This window comes from Alligator sinensis, unplaced genomic scaffold (assembly GCF_000455745.1).
Source record: "Alligator sinensis unplaced genomic scaffold, ASM45574v1 scaffold839_1, whole genome shotgun sequence".
Taxonomy (NCBI): domain Eukaryota; kingdom Metazoa; phylum Chordata; order Crocodylia; family Alligatoridae; genus Alligator; species Alligator sinensis.
In genome coordinates this window covers 70,117-85,326 of record NW_005841885.1, presented here as the reverse complement: position 1 = coordinate 85,326, position 15,210 = coordinate 70,117, and the positions used below count along the sequence as shown (strand labels likewise).

At 56.9% G+C, this 15,210-nt stretch overlaps 1 protein-coding gene across 1 annotated transcript in view; it reads right to left on the bottom strand.

The window, feature by feature from the left end:
• The window catches only part of CELSR3 (cadherin EGF LAG seven-pass G-type receptor 3), a gene marked incomplete at its 5' end in the record, with an annotated part of 59,632 nt that overhangs the window by 12,979 nt on the left and 31,443 nt on the right, over positions 1-15,210 (bottom strand). The window contains 17 exons of the mRNA XM_025196803.1: positions 744-950; positions 1,202-1,328; positions 1,799-1,966; positions 2,404-2,572; positions 3,278-3,427; positions 4,355-4,538; positions 5,226-5,435; positions 6,784-6,878; positions 10,729-10,830; positions 11,017-11,200; positions 11,844-11,964; positions 12,552-12,693; positions 13,104-13,272; positions 13,493-13,603; positions 13,915-14,100; positions 14,406-14,575; positions 14,869-14,994. Coding sequence (XP_025052588.1) covers positions 744-950; positions 1,202-1,328; positions 1,799-1,966; positions 2,404-2,572; positions 3,278-3,427; positions 4,355-4,538; positions 5,226-5,435; positions 6,784-6,878; positions 10,729-10,830; positions 11,017-11,200; positions 11,844-11,964; positions 12,552-12,693; positions 13,104-13,272; positions 13,493-13,603; positions 13,915-14,100; positions 14,406-14,575; positions 14,869-14,994 — 2,621 coding nt within the window. The remainder of the gene's footprint in view (positions 1-743; positions 951-1,201; positions 1,329-1,798; positions 1,967-2,403; positions 2,573-3,277; positions 3,428-4,354; positions 4,539-5,225; positions 5,436-6,783; positions 6,879-10,728; positions 10,831-11,016; positions 11,201-11,843; positions 11,965-12,551; positions 12,694-13,103; positions 13,273-13,492; positions 13,604-13,914; positions 14,101-14,405; positions 14,576-14,868; positions 14,995-15,210) is intronic.

The window sequence follows — 15,210 nt, the reverse complement described above, 5'->3', positions numbered from 1 at the left end:
ATGCCACCCCTGCAGCACACCAAGGGCCCCATTCTGCTCTAACTACTGGATGCCTCTGGTCCAGGCTGCTAGTGCCACTCCTCTAGACAGGGGCTGGAAATCAGGACCCAAAGGAAATAGCAAAGCCTGGAATGAACCACCTTCTCACTCAGTTGCAGCCTGGCTCCAATCATTTCCCCCATCTGTTAGTAGGGGATTTGGGCAGGGGTTAAGCAATGTTCTCAGGGAGGCAGACGCTTGGAGCTCAGACCTTGAAGCTCTCCCATCCTGGCTCTGGGAATCTCTCCTGCCACCAGCACAATCTTCACTTTTGGGAGGGAGGGACCACATCCTCTAGAGGTGGCAGCTCATTGTCCCACCAGCTGCTCTCAGTGCCCTTGAGTCTGTACCCGGACTCAACACCTGGGCCAGCACCGGGGCAGGACCGGGAGGCAACAGAGACTGAGTCTGCGGTGAGAATCTTGGCATAAAGCCCAGAAAGGATGGATGTGGTTTAACAGACAAGGACATTTTTTTGAGGGGGGAGATTCCTTCCAGTGCAAATCTCCTTTTCTTCCTTGATACTTCCAGAAGACCTTGGGGCATCCCACTGGGCAAACTCATTCCAGGGCTCCTTCTTCCAGTGCCCCCCATTCTGACCAGTTCTCCATACAAAGCACTCCCCAGAACTCTCCCCTCCACAGCTCCCTGGTCTGATGGCTTCTTCCTGCCTGGCTGCACGAGGGCTGACTCCTGCCCCTCACCTGGTTTTCAGTGCGGTTGATGCCCAGGAGGAAGAGCAGCTCAGAGAAGAAGAGGGTGGCAGCTATGTTGGAGTAGATGCCCCGGGTGTTGGACTTGAGGCCCTTCAGACATGTCAAGAAGAAGAAGGTCAGCAGCAGAGCCACGAGGGACAGAGACACCAGGGAGTAGGTGACAATGGCCAAGGTCTCCAGGTCACCCTCCAGTTGCTGGAGAAGAAAGCCAGAAACAAGCTTCAGAGTTAGGATGGAAGACACTTGGCATGTGCAGGCTTCCAAGGTCTCTCTCCTCTCTCTTTCTCCCTCTCCCTTCAGGACACCAAAGAGAGAAGCAATCTGGGACTCTCTCTGACACCTGTGCAATGGATGCTACCTGCAACTGTATGGCTCACGACCCTGGCCTGCCCTTCTCAGCATCCCACCTCAGCCCTTGCCCTCTCCCTCTGCAGAGGCTGGCTTACCTCTCGGTGGGAGCTGTCCATGAGGACCCCAAAGGTGCCAAACTGGGAGCACTGACAGTGCACATGTGTGGTGTTCCTGTACACAAGGTCACAGTCTCTTGCTGTCCAGAAGCCGGAAGGGTCAGTCCTGCAGCAACCAGACAACACAGAGCACTCTGAAAGGACCAGGTCTTCCATACTGCATCTCTTCCCATGGAGAGGCAGCCAGCGAGGGTGGGAGGGTCACAGCCTGCTGGGCACCTGCCTTACAGCTCAGGGACCCTCTGGCTGCTGGGAGGGGGTCTTTTCTCCAAAGCTCCAGATGTGGAGGTGCAAGGGTGCAGGGATGACTGAGGCTGGTGACCCCCACCCAGGGTGGCAAGGGCATAGCTATGTGCCAGTTCCACTCACAGCACACAGGTGCAAATCCCCTTGCCCCAGAAGATGGTGCCATGTCAAGCCAGTTCCACTCCCCACTGCTCCCCCCACTGACACCCTCACTAGCAGGATTTCACAGCACCAATGGCAGTGAGGGGGAGGCAGGGAACTAGTTGACTCCTCTGGGCAACACCCAGTGGGGGAGTCTGTGCTGGCCCTGGACGCTGGCGGGGCACTTACAGGCTGGAGTGGTTCCACTGCACGCACAGGGGCTTGCTCCGGTTGGCCGTCTGCAGCAGGCGAAACTCCAGTACCAGTGGTGCCTCCAGGGTGCCCTGGATGAAGGTGTGGTTGCTGAACACAGACACACTCACAATAGGGGAGTTCATGACGGGGTTCTTGGGCAGTCTGCAAGAGACAACAGGGACCTTGTCACAAAGCTGGGCTTTTACCAGGCCATTTCCCAGAGAGTAGCAGTGCCAGAGCTAGTGGCATCTCTGTGCCCATGGAAGAGACTGATGGAGACCCAGCCAGACTCAACCCTGCCCCAAGCCAGCTCCCTGGGGTCTACCCAGTCCTTGGTCTTCTCTTCAAAGCTGCCACATGGGGGCAAGCAATGCCAATTGTGTGAACGGCATTAGCAGTGCAGACACCCACATCCTGGGACCTGGGCAGGGACCCCAGCTCCTTTTGCACAGGCCACCGGACAGCTTGGCTCAGCCAACAGGCAAGCAGCAAAGAGTCCTGAGCTCTGGTCCCTGCCAGGCTGGCAGCACCTGGCTGGCTTGCAGTCTACCCCAGCACAAGCAGGCTGGCCACACTGAGGACTGTGTGGTGGGTGGTACCTGAGGCTGCGGCGATCCACCTGGTAGCGGGCAGGGAGCAGTCCCCCCAGTGTGCGGTAGATGATGAGGATGATGATGGTGACAGCAGGCTCAGGGTCTGGGAGGGCCTGCCTGGGGGGCGAGGTCCACATTGTGTCATTCCCTTCACTGCTTGCAGGTGTCGGCACCACTGTGGATGGAGCTCGGGTCAGAGAGACAAATCGAGAAGGGACTGGTTTCTGGGCATGACCTGGACAGAGCACAGGGCCCGGTGGAAGTGAGGACAGGCTCCTCAGGCTGTCTCACTAGGCACGATGCTGCAGACAGAGGGGAGCCTCTTGGAAAAGGAGAGTAGATAAAACACATTGCCTTAGCTGGGGCTGTGTTGAGAAGCCCCGAGAGCTCCACGGCCCCTTCCCTCTCCTATCCTAGCCACTCTCCAGGGACCAGGAGTTGCCTCCTGGATGCTGCTCTCTGGGGCTGTGCAGCATCACACACAGCCTGGGAAGGCCCTTCAGAGCCCAGCATAGTCTCAGCAACAACCATAAGAGTAATGCAAGATGCTTTCTTCCTTCAGGGACTGGGCAGGCTCCCAGCTTTTGCTGGCTTGAGGCTACTGAGTCAGAGGGAGCTGCCTGCCAGCCTGGATCTGCTCATTCCTGCCTAGGCCCCATCAAGAACTATATGAGCCTGTGGGGTGAGGCACGTGGGGATGCCCAGTGGCCCTCTGACCTGCTGGTGGTGGGGTGCTGTGGAAAAGAGACTCAGACAGAATCAGACAGCCAGGACTGAACTCCGGGCACTGCTGTGCCCTCTGTACAGTGCAGCCCTGAGCAGAGCAGCCCTGGTCCCTGCCAGGCTGGGGCTGGGGGGCTCAGGTCAGACACTTGCTTACCTTCTGCTTTGAGGGGGGTGAGCAATGAAAGCGGCAGCACCACGTGGGTGTGGGGGTCCCACAGGGCCTGGCCCCGGAACAGGCTGCTGTGGTAGCGGGGGTAGCGTCTCCGCACATGGGTGTGGTTCTCCATGCGGTCAATGCTGAGCACTGCATGGGGGGCAGAAGAAGAGTCAGGACCTCCGGCTGCTCGGTTTGGGGGCCCAGTGTGAGAGGCCTAGCCAGGGTTAATACATTGGCTTTTTTCTTTGGGATGGCACATTGCAGTGGGCTTGAGGCCACAATTGAAGTGAGCAGGAAGGTCTGAGTCCTATCCCTGTGAGATGTGCGCACCCCCTCCCCACTGCACATCCCCCCCAAGCCATGACCACACAGTGAGGGGACCATGCGTGGATGCACATGCCAAACCCACAGACACGTCAAGCAGGAAGGAGCCATCTTGACATACCCGGTTGTTCTCGAGCCAATGGAGCCCTCCTGGGATGCCCCTTCTGTCAGGCTATGACCTGGGAGGAGCTGCCCAGAGCTGTGGTGAGCAGACGTTTTACTCAAGGGTTTACAGGGAATAACCAGGAGGGAACAGTGCTCCTGGGGGAGAACTGCTGTTCCCCAGCAGCTGCCTGTGAAGTTACCAATAGGGGCTGGCTGGAGAGGAGGTACATCCCAGGAGCCCAGCTCATGCCTGGCTACTGACTGGCAGGTGTGTTTGGTTTCTCCAAGTGACACTGCTGGGGACACAGATCACAGCTGGCCTGGAATGACTGCCATTGAGCCAGGAGACTCAGGCTAACTGCCCGTGGTCCCCGACTCCTGCAGACATCCATGGAAGTGTGTGTGGACCCCAGAGAGGGGGATACCTACTTAGCTGAAGTCCCTCCAACAGCATCACACTCCACTAGGGCACAGCTGAGTCAAAGGAAAGTCCACCCTTTCTGCTCACCAGCTGACACCCCCCACTTTAGCTGGGGAGACATGACACTGGTCTCACTGATCCTTCTGACCCCTGTTAGCCCGTTGTCTTAGGTGTCAGGGCTTCCTCCTCTGCCCTGGCACTACTCCCAGCCACGGCCTACTCACTGATATTGGGCGTCACCACGCCCACGGGGTTGAGGTAGGTGAGTTTCATGTTGCTGGCCAGCGTGCCCGTGTACTCTCGCAGCCGCTCCATCAGCCCAGCGCTGCCGTGTTCACTCTGCAGCAGCATGTCCCAGTGCTCACGATTCTCTGGTGCCAGCACTGAGCTTCCTGCCTGCAACAGGTTCTGCAAACAGACCCAAAAGGCAGAGTCCTTAGAGAGCTTGAGAGTGAAATGCCTCTCTTCGAGCTCCCCCACCAAGTGACCCACTGGCAGCTTCTGGTCCAGGAAGGCTGGGGTGTTTGGGATGCTCCTTTCTCCAGAGCTGGGTCCACACCTAAGCACAGCCCCCATGAGACTCTTCTGCTCTTACTGAGACAAGATCCCAGGCCCTGGACCTTCTCAGTATCAGAAAGGGTTTCCTCCTAGAGAGTCTCCATCACCCTTTTCTTGGTTTACTGGATTCCACCAGTTCTTTATGGGCCATTCTGAACCCTTGTCAGCAAGCATGTAGTTGAAAAGTGGGCACATGGTACGATCTGCAGGCTATGTGCCACGGCCTCATGGACTGCCAGCAGTCAGTGGGCCACTATTTGGGAATTACTGGTTTCATTTCAGTCCCTGGGTTCCCCAGTGCTCCCTGAAGCATCCAACTTCTTTAATAACAAACAGGCTGAACAAAGCAGCAGGGCCGGTCCCCTACCCCAGTGAGGAAGAACCTGCCACAGGCAGAGTGATGGGCAGGGTGGGATGAGACACTGCAAGAATCTACCTAAGAAGCTGCACTGAGGCTGGTCCTGGGACAGCACTGATAGGCTCTGCTGCCTTTGGCCAGGGAAGTACAGGACACCTTCCACTGCACCTGGCACTCACCTCATTGAAGTGGGCATCCTGGGTGGCTGTCAGGCCAAAGCCATGCTGCCTGCTCTCAAAATCCATCAGGCGGGACAGGAGGCGGTAGGTGATGTGGACATCATTGCCGAAGTAGCGCTCCATCTGGTCAGTCACTGTGCGCAGCCGAAGGGCCAGCTTCTTCGCCTCGATGGTGTTCAGCTCTGTCTCGTTCCTCTCCAGGCCCTGCAGCTGCCAGCAGAGAGGAAGGACAGGAGATCAAGTAGTGCTAAGTCAGGCTGTGGCTGCATCACTCCAGCCCCAGAAAACCCTGGGATAAAGGGGAGCAGGGCCTGATGCCCAGCAAGTCCAGCCAAGCTTGGGGACCATCTTGGAAACCAGGGAGATAGGCAGTATAAAGGTTCTCTTCAGGCACAATCACCAAGCCAGTGGGAGGTCTGAGACTAGGCACTGCCTGCAATGACAGCTGGCTAGCTTTGCCCTTGCAAACTGTTCCTGTGGAAGACACGAAACCCCTGATGACAGAGGCATTTGGATCATCTAAATTCATGCAGGAGGATCTGGTAGTTAAAGAGACACCATCAACCTGGAGTCTGGACAATGACAAAAACATGTTTCTAGTGCTGTGCTTCCTCATGTGCACTGGCCTGCCCTGGCTGCTTGACTATTGCATTTTCCTGTTCCACAGGGCATAGCTTACTCTTCTCCTGAGAAACTGCCCACAAACACGGTGAAACTGGCTATGTTAGCTAAAGCCACTGGGTGCAAAGTCAAGAAACTGGAAGAAAGAACACCTAATACTTCTTTTTTGGTCTCTCCAGTCTCATCCAGTTACAAGAGTTTTCAGTATTACTGTTGACAGAGGCAGACTAAATAACCAGAGCAGTCCAAGTCCTGCATCTGATGTTATCACTGACTCTCAGCTGTTCTATGCCCAGGTTACTTGGCTTTGGAGCAGCAGAGCACAGTAATCTGGACCCCCAGACAACCCACAGCTGTTGATTTGTGGGGGCTCATTTCTCTGGGACAGAACAGTGGATTAGAAGGAAATAAAAAATTAGAAGCAAAGGAGGTTCCCCAGATGGGTAAAAGAATTTCACAGACATACACAGATTGCAAATTAAAAAGCCAGCAGCAATAATTTGCCCAGATTCCTGGACACTGAATTGTCAGGTGAACTTAAAGATTCATCATTTCGTCTTAATGATCAGGCAATAGGTAGTCTTCATTCATTTTGACAGCAGGCTGAATGGGGCGGGAGGGGGAGCACAGCTGTCAACTCTCTGTGGATGGTGGAAAGAAGGAGGGGGAATAATCTGACCCATGCTACCTTCCTGCAATTGTCAGTCACATTTTCCCAAAAGTTTGTCACAATGGCGCTCAGTGAAAAACCTGCCCAGAAATGTCACAAGGAGAACTGCTGGGTGCTCAGCCCTTGGGAAACTCCAGCTCCCTTTTAGGTGCCAGGATGAGAGCAGAGCTCATGAACATCTGGCCTCAAGCACTGTTGAGAATCTAGCTGTTCAGGGCAAGAGCCTGGCAGACAGCTGCTGCCTTGTGCAAGGAGATTGTGGATTACCAGTGCAGAGAGCTCCTTGAAGGCAGGCGATGTGCAGTTGAAGAGGTCTGGCTCCAGCCAGCCTTTCCCCTCATCACAGTGTCGGACAGCTGAGCCTGAAAGGAGATGCAAAGGTCAGGGGTTTGAATCCAGAGTCCCCACCTCCCAGCCTGCAAGGAGAGCATCATGTCCAGGGCCAACTTGCTGCTTCTGTCACTACCATCAAAAGAGATGGTGCTTGCCTCCTCAGAGCCAGGCCAGCTGAGCTACCCACTGGGACCCCAACTCATGTCGCATTAGAGGCAGCCCTGATTTTCTGTGAATACTGCCAGGTTCTGTAGCCATTCATTCATCAGCCGGGATGAGCCACCGCCAGACTGAGGACCACCCACAAGCACTTGCACCCAGGTGTTTTCCAGTTGTGGCACATGACCTGTCCCCTGTATCAGGTTGTATGACTGACTCTGGGAGAGGAGAGTCAGGAGTGAGCAACACCAGTCAGCATCACTGGGACTCAGGCCCGAGGACCCCTGAATAGTGATGGAGGGATCTGTGCCTACCTGAAGGGGACTAAAGATTTGACCAACATAGCACAGCCTGCCTGGCCAGATCCATTTATTCACTGAAACACCTGCACCTCATCCATTGCTCAGATACCACCACATCTTTCTCTTTTGCCTTGTATCTGACATGTCGAGAGAGAACTCCCCACAGGGAGGCTTCCTGGCCCCGCTACACTGGTATCACGATAGCCTTATGGTCAGACTGGCACAGTGATGCTGGTACAGACTAAGGTTGGGTATTTGACCTGTCAAATAAAGTTCAGTCAATTGACCGGTCAAATATTGGTCAAAAACTAAAAAAAACTGCCAACAGGTCCACATAATAGATAAAAAAAGCACAAATTTTCCACTACAAATGTGTCAAAAGCAATAAAAAAGCATATTTCTGTCAAAAAACTACCAAAAAAATAGATTTTTTGTAAAATTGTTATAATCTTTGACCAGTCAAAAACATGCAGTCAATTGACCAGTCAACTGACAATATTTGACTAGTAAATTAACCAGCTTATTGACCCTAGTACAGACAAGGTCTCTGGTCTTTTGTTTAACACAGGGAAGCTCTGACCATGGAATACATACAAAAAGGACTGGACTGTTCTATGCACCCAGCTGTGTCAGGAAACCCTCCCACACCCAAACTCATTGGCAGTGCCCACACTGGCAACCAGGCCCTGAGGAAACCCAGTGAGCACAGCACCGACTGAGCCATGGAGACCAACACCAATGTCATGCACTCCAATGACATAGCCAGTAGCCCACCACGTGCCATCACCCTCAGCGGTGTCAGCTATTCATCCGCATGCAGTCCTCATGGGAGCCATGTCCCAGAGCTAACAACTCTTGTGCCTCCGGGGAGGTGAGTGTATCCATGCTGTTGTGTTTCTGGGAGGCTCAGACAGGGGAAGCAACTTGCCCAGGATCTGAGTCAGTGGGGAGCCAGGACTGGGTTTATCAGAGGTGACCACCAGTATCTGGGGGAACGTTTGTTCACCAGAGCGCCCCAAGGGATGACGAGGTCGAATGGTTATAAACTACTGCAAGTCCATTTCAGGCTGGACATAAGGAAGTATTTCTTTACTGTCCGAGCCCCCAAGGTCTGGAATAGCCTGCCATCGGAGGTGGTTCAAGCACCTACATTGAATACCTTCAAGAGAAATTTGGATGCTTATCTTGCTGGGATCCTATGACCTCAGCTGACTTCCTGCCCCTCGGGCAGGGGGCTGGACTTGATGATCTTCTGAGGTCCCTTCCAGCCCTAATGTCAATGAATCTATGAAATCTATGAAATCTCATAGCTTCAAGAAGGTCCTCTGAGCAACCTAGCAGGCATTCTCCATCCTGCTCATTCTCCACTAACCCCATCACCCCTGTCTTCCCAGAAGGCTTCTTCTCCTTAGTGCTATCAACAACAGCATCAAAGCCAGAAAGGGCAGACAGCACTCAGTCCTGGAGGCTAGGGCCACACAGTGCGCTCACCTTTTTCTCTGTATCTTGCCTTTATTTCGGCCAAACAATACCTTCCCCCACCTCTCTCCAGCAGTCTGGGAAGTCCCTGTAGCTTGGGAGGGATCCTGCAGAATGTGTGGAAACTAGATTCCTCTACCAAAGGAACTAATGAAAGACAGGTCCCTGCCATCCTGGAGGGTGATGAGACACCTGGGGCATGATGCCAGCTGACAGCATTTTGCTTTTCCAAGCCCATGGGCAATGCTAAACCAGGCCATGGGGTGCAGAGCTCTAGAGCTGGCCTGGCCAAAGAGCCGTGAGCTAGTCTACCAGGCACAGAGAGCTCTTATGTAGTAGCTGGGATGCCTAAGCATGCTTGCCAGCCATGTTCCTTTCCCTGCTTTTTGTGGTAGCTGTGCCTGGAGGCACCTGTCTCCCTGCCATGTCTGCCTCCAACCTGACTGGTCCAAATGGGTTCCTCCTCTTTCCCCCCATGTCATGTCTGTCCAAAGGCCCTCCACTTCCTCTTCCCTTCTTTCCCTCTCTTATGGCCACTGGGGTAGCTCCCTTCCCAAAGCAGGTGTCATGTTGCAGGTGGCAGCAGCAGCCACTTGCCTCTCCCTATTGTCCTGAGCCCTCTTAGCCAACCCCCATCAGTGCTCTAGCAGCTGAAGCTATGGGCTACCTGCAAGCAGCCCCCTGAGCACAGCAAAAGCAGCACCTCCAAGTTCCAGCCCTCCAAAGCAACATAAAGGCAGCAAGACAGAACGGTAGCAAGGCAATGCCTGGCTGCGGGGGTTTCTGCAGGTTAGGTTTCTTGGGGAGAGGAAGAGTGGTTGAGGGCAGGCAGTGGTACAAGGAAGCCAGGGCCAGGTGCAGCATTAGTAACATGGTTGGCAGCTCTGGAAGCATCAGGGAAAGCGGAGGGACCATGGGGGTGCCAGGCAGGGAGCAGGGAATGGAAAGCCACGCAAAGCAGCCCTTGCAACACGCAGGGAAGGGAACGGGTCCTTACCTGCACCCCGCAACCCTGATCAGACGGGAGAGAAAATGGGGAAGAGAAGCAACACGGTTAGGAGTGGAAGGAGCCATGGGGGAGAGGAACGACCTTCTTCCAGCAGGTGTCTGGAGGAGGGGTGGGATTGGTGCTGGCCACCCTATTGGCACAGCACTTCCCAGGCACAGAACTGCCCGGGGCTCTGGGGACACAGGGAGACTCCTGGATGCCTCCTGCATCTCAGGCCATGGACCCCGCATTCCTTTGCCCTTCCGTTGGCTGGGGAGGGTTTCACTCTCCACTAAGGCTGAGCTCCAGGACCCTGAGGACAGCAGGGCCCTGCTCTGGGGCACACTCCCTGGCTCCAGGCTACTGAAGCCAGGAGCTGGCAGGACTTTGGGTGCAGTGCCAGACACCTCTGCTCTATACCACCCACTGCACTGATGGGCAAGGAAGAAGGATTCAAGATCTAAAGAGGGTCTTTTGGCCCATTCTGTTTTTTGTGGGGATGAAAATCCTGGGCCTGCTCTGAGCCTGGCTCCCAAGAGCCCCATGCCCCTGCCTGGGTTCAGCCCCTGGGCTGTTCCTGTCACACAGCTTGGATCCCACTGAGAGGCCCCACAGAGGCATCTGGAGCAGGGTTCATAGAGGCCCTTCCACTCTCACAGCTCTTTCCATGCTCCATTTCCAAGGAAAGTGCCCTCCCCTCTCAAAGGACTGTTCCCCACTCTTCCCAGCCCACAGAAACAGGAGCCTGTTGCTTCAAACATGAGAACAGCAGGAGCAGCTCAGATGATCTGCCCTGCTCACAGCTCTGGCCTGCAGCAACCCAGCATGGGCGGGGGTGGGGGGAGTTGTTGCAAGAGCTCATGCCTCCTCAGTCAGCCTGGGAAGAGGGCCCCTTCCAGGACTCCCGCCAGGAGTCCCTCTAAGCACTGCCCCCCCCGACGGATCACTTACCCAAGGAACCTTTGGGACAAGGCACCAGGGCTGAGAAGCCAAACTTGGTCTGTGGCCACCAGACACCCGCTCTCAGGGTCTTGGGGCATCCGTCGTAGAGCACTGCCAATGGGAAGAGAGATGCTGCAGTTAATGGGGTGCATGGGGGAGGGAGCTTGTTGCAACCAAGTGCCTCACCAAAAGAATCATGGACAAAGGGCACAGGGGTTAGATGACTCTCCCTAAGCCCCCAGAGCCAGGTTTGTCCTGATCCAGGGGTGGGACTCAGGCCAGGGGCTCCCAACTCACCCTCGCAGCCGCTTGGTGTCACCTCTGCAAAGGGGCTGTCGCAGTTGTTGCACTGGCGTCCGATCACACCAGACCTGCAGTGGCACTGGCCTGAGTCCTTGTCGCAGGAGCGTGAGGAGGAACCCACAGGGTAGCAGTCGCAGGGCAGGCAGGTGTCACTGCCTTGGGGCCGGTAATGGAAGTCCTGCAGGAGATGGGAGAGTGGCAGGGAAGGCGGTTAGAGAGCTGAGGTGCAGAGAGGGGAGTGGCGGGGACAAAGAGAGGCCTGTCAGTACAGCTGGCAAAAAAAGAATGGCCTGTGGGGAGGAAGAGAGGCCCGGAGAGCCCATGGGAAGAGGAGGGCGCAGGCAGAACTGAGGGAAGCAGGGGCAGAGCAGATAGTGGGGGCAGAGGGTGGTTACAGTAGGAGTCTGCCCACAGCAGCCCAGGTGGAGACTACATGCAAGTCTCCCCAGCCATAGCACCTTGCCCTGCCCAGGGCTTGAGCAGGAGGTGACATTGAAGTACTGGGCAGGATTGAGGGGACACAGGGCATTTAGGGAGCTCAGCTCCTCCCCAGCAGACCGATGCGGAGTCTCCCAGGGTCCTGGGAGCTAGCAGGTCATCTGTTCATGACAGCTGCAAGGCCATCACAGGACAGGGAGTCACAGCAACACACCCCAGACAGACTGACAAAGGCAGGAGGGACAAGCGCCACCCCTCAGTGCCAGGGGAAGGAGGAACCCGGGGTGACCTCTCAGGTGCGGGGGTGGACAGGGCATGAGGCTGCATGTAGGGTCCAGGAGAGGGCAGGGCAGGGCAAGGCAGGGTAGGTTGTGACTCCTTACCTTGCAGTGGCATTTCCCATTGGTTTTGTTACAGTCAGGGTCGAAGCCCTTGTTGATGTCGCAGTTACAGGGCCCGCAGGTCGGGTTCCCCCACCAGCCTTTGGGACACTGCTGGTCCATCCTGGGACACAAACCCATGGTGACCTGAGGCCCTCCCCTCAATGCCCAGCTCAACACTTGCCAGCAGCAGCGTCCCCATCATCATGCTCAGAACGGAGAACAGAGCTGCCCAGCCTGGCCAAGGCTCCAGGCTAGCGCAGCAGGGGACGAAGCAGGCTCACTCGGAAGGAGGACAGAGCAGGGGCTTGCTGGGCATAGCAGCAGCCCCTGGAAAAGGGCAGAACAATGAGGGTGGGGTGGGGGGCAACTCCTGCAATGGCTGTGGGGCAGGGCCTGAGCACACCCTAGGGGCAGCCCAAGGGGGAACCCTGCCTCAATGAAGAGAGCATAGGGAGGAGTTGTGAATAACAGGGACCAGCACCTAGTGCCCAGCCCTCCCACTCTTCACCTCAGTCCCCACCTGACATCACCCCCCTCCCCTTGGCACCTGCCCTGCTAAAGGCTGGTGACAACACAGCACAGGAGCCCAGGCCAGCTGAAGCTGATCCCTGGCCTGGGCTTCAGCACCCTTCTGGGAGCCTCTCAGTGGAGAGAGAGACCCAACCTCAGGGGCAGGGGAAAATGGGCTCTGAGCTACCCAGGACTCACCTGTGTTCACAGTACTGCCCAAAGAAGTTCCCTTTGCACTCGCACACATACCCCAGGGGGGCGCCTGGCCGCCGTCGACATACTGACTTGTTCTTACAGGGATTGAAGTGACAGGCATCCATGCAGTCCCCTCCATAGTACCCTGTGGGGACACACCCGGTGTTGTCAGAAAGAAGTGATGGCAGCCACAGGAGAGGCAAGGAGAGGCTAGAGCTGATGGAGGTGAGTCATAGGGTGGGGGCTCTCTGCTGAGCCAGGTAAACCTGGCCTCTCACAGGGGTTTTCGTGGAGGGACCCAAGGTTATGACTCATGTCAGGTGCTTCCCTTGTGCTGTGAAGGGCCCCAAACACAGCTGACAGGAGAGAGGATACAAGGCAGGCACAGGGGAAAGGGGTGAAGAGAGGAATGGAAAGCAGGCTGCTTATGCAGGGGGTCGGACTCGATGATCTATAGAGGTCCCTTCCGACCCTAACATCTATGAATCTATGAATCTATGACATGCAATGGGTAGGAGTGGAGGGGAGGAGGGCAGGAAGCAGGCAGGGCCCTACCTGGCTGGCATGTGCAGGAGTAGCTCTGCCACTCATCCCTGCAGATGCCGTTGGCTGGGCAAGGGCTGGCATCACAGGCATTGGGCACGCTGCATCCTGCCTCCACATTCAGGGCACTGCTGGGCTTGGGCAATGCCAGCCCTGTAGGCGAGTCCCCGAGGCGCACGCCCTGAAACCCAGCAAGATGTGCAGTAAAGCCTGGGATTGGCATGACTGTCCCAGCCAAGCCAGCAAGCCTGACCCATCTCTCTCACCACCACTCCCAGGTGCTCTGGGCCTTGCCAGGCTGCTGCTATCCACTGCCCTCCCTTGCCCCAAGGCTTCCACGCAGAGCTGTCTGGGCAGAAGCACGAGACAGAGCAGCCCTGGGGGTGACTCTGAGCGCTTACCTGCACGCAGCCCTTCAGACCACCCTGCACCTCGCCAGGCCCCGGGATCCCCCCGACATGGAGATGCTTCACCTTCAGGCCATGCAGCTCATTCCCCACAACCACGGTGTCCTGCGGAAGGGGGGCGTGAGGTGAAGCTGCCTGCAGTCTGGATCTGCAAGGCACCCTGGTCATCACCCGCTCCCCGCAGGCCTTGTGGGAAGAGACCCAGCCAGGTACATGGGGATTGGTGCAGGGTCTCAGAGGCACCGAGCTCCCTCCCAGAGGTCAGCAGGAGACACAGGGAGGGTGACAAGCACCTTATAACCACCTGCAAGGGAGCCCAGTGCTGGCAGCCAGGCCCTCACATGCCCTCCTCCCAACCCTTCACTGCTGGTGCCACCTCTGAGACACCCCCTTGCCAGCATCTGGAGAGCACAGACCTGGTAGACCCCAAAGTCCAGGCTGACAGTAATGATGTAGCGTGAGTCCCGCCCGTTGTGAACATCCCGCAGCTCCAGCTGGACGTCATGCCACTTCCCATCACTCAGGTGCAGCTGGTCCAGAAGTAGCTTGGTGGTGCGGCCGGCGCCCCTGTTCACCACGAGGGAGAGCAGGCCTGCATCCAGCTGAGAGTAAGGGAAGGAGTGGTAAGCAAGGCCCAAGACAGCTCACGTCACTCCCTGTCCTGCCCTTCCCATGTCAGCCAGGAGCCCTCCTCAAAGGACCACCCACAGCCAGGCTGGGGACACCCCAGCTCTCCACCTGGCCAGCATCCCCTGTATCCCACTGAGCACAGCCCAGGGCTGCAGAGTAAGTCAAGGGGCCTGCCCCTGACCAGCCCGGGCTGCAGCAGCTGCCCCAGAGGCTGTGCATTAGGCTACCAAAGGGCAGGCTCCCTCCCTCCAGCCCTGCGTCCCTCCGAGCTGGGTACCTGGCAGAGAAGGGTGGTATATTGGCCAGCGTGTGCCTGCAGCAGCACCCCATCCAGCTGGCGGGTGCGGAACGCCAGTCCCACGTACCACGGCACCGAGATCTTCACCTCACTCTTAAACTCCCAGGACAGGAGGCCGTTACCATGGAAATAGTGAGCGTGGGGCATGGCTGGAAGGGAAAGCAGGAGCATGAGGACCGTGGAGGGCTCTCTCCTGCACCCGCTGTCAGGGCAACCAGAGCCCTCCTCACAGGACACGCACACCCATGCAGGGGACTTCACATACTTGGGGCTCCTGCTCTGATCCCAGATGGGGGGGGCACAGTTATCCTGTACCTGTGAGCTCCGCCTCGGGCAGAATACCATGGTACCCCTGCCTGCAGGTTTTGCTTACAGGCCCACTGCACACTCATCTGTGCCCACCCAGCTGCCCTCCCCCCCACCACCCACAGTGTGCACTCACCCTGCCGGCAGTCCTTGCCCCCGAAGCCCACCGGGCACTTGCAGAAGAAGGTCCCCCAGCCCACCGAGCAGGTGCCGCCATTCTTGCAGGGGTTGGAGTTGCAGAAGGTGTGCTTGGCATGGCAGCCTGGGAACATCGTGGCAGAGGGAGAGATGGGAACAGTCACCTGCAAGGACTTATACCTGGCCTGTGCCTCCCCACCACCCTGAGTATGAATGGCATGTGTCCCCGGCAGCTGCAGGGGCATGGCTTCACTGGTGGCAGCGGGAGCCCAGTGGCGAGCGGGGAGCTCCCACAGATGCCGCCAGCACTGTCGGCGGGCGGGGGGGGGGGGGGGCAGGC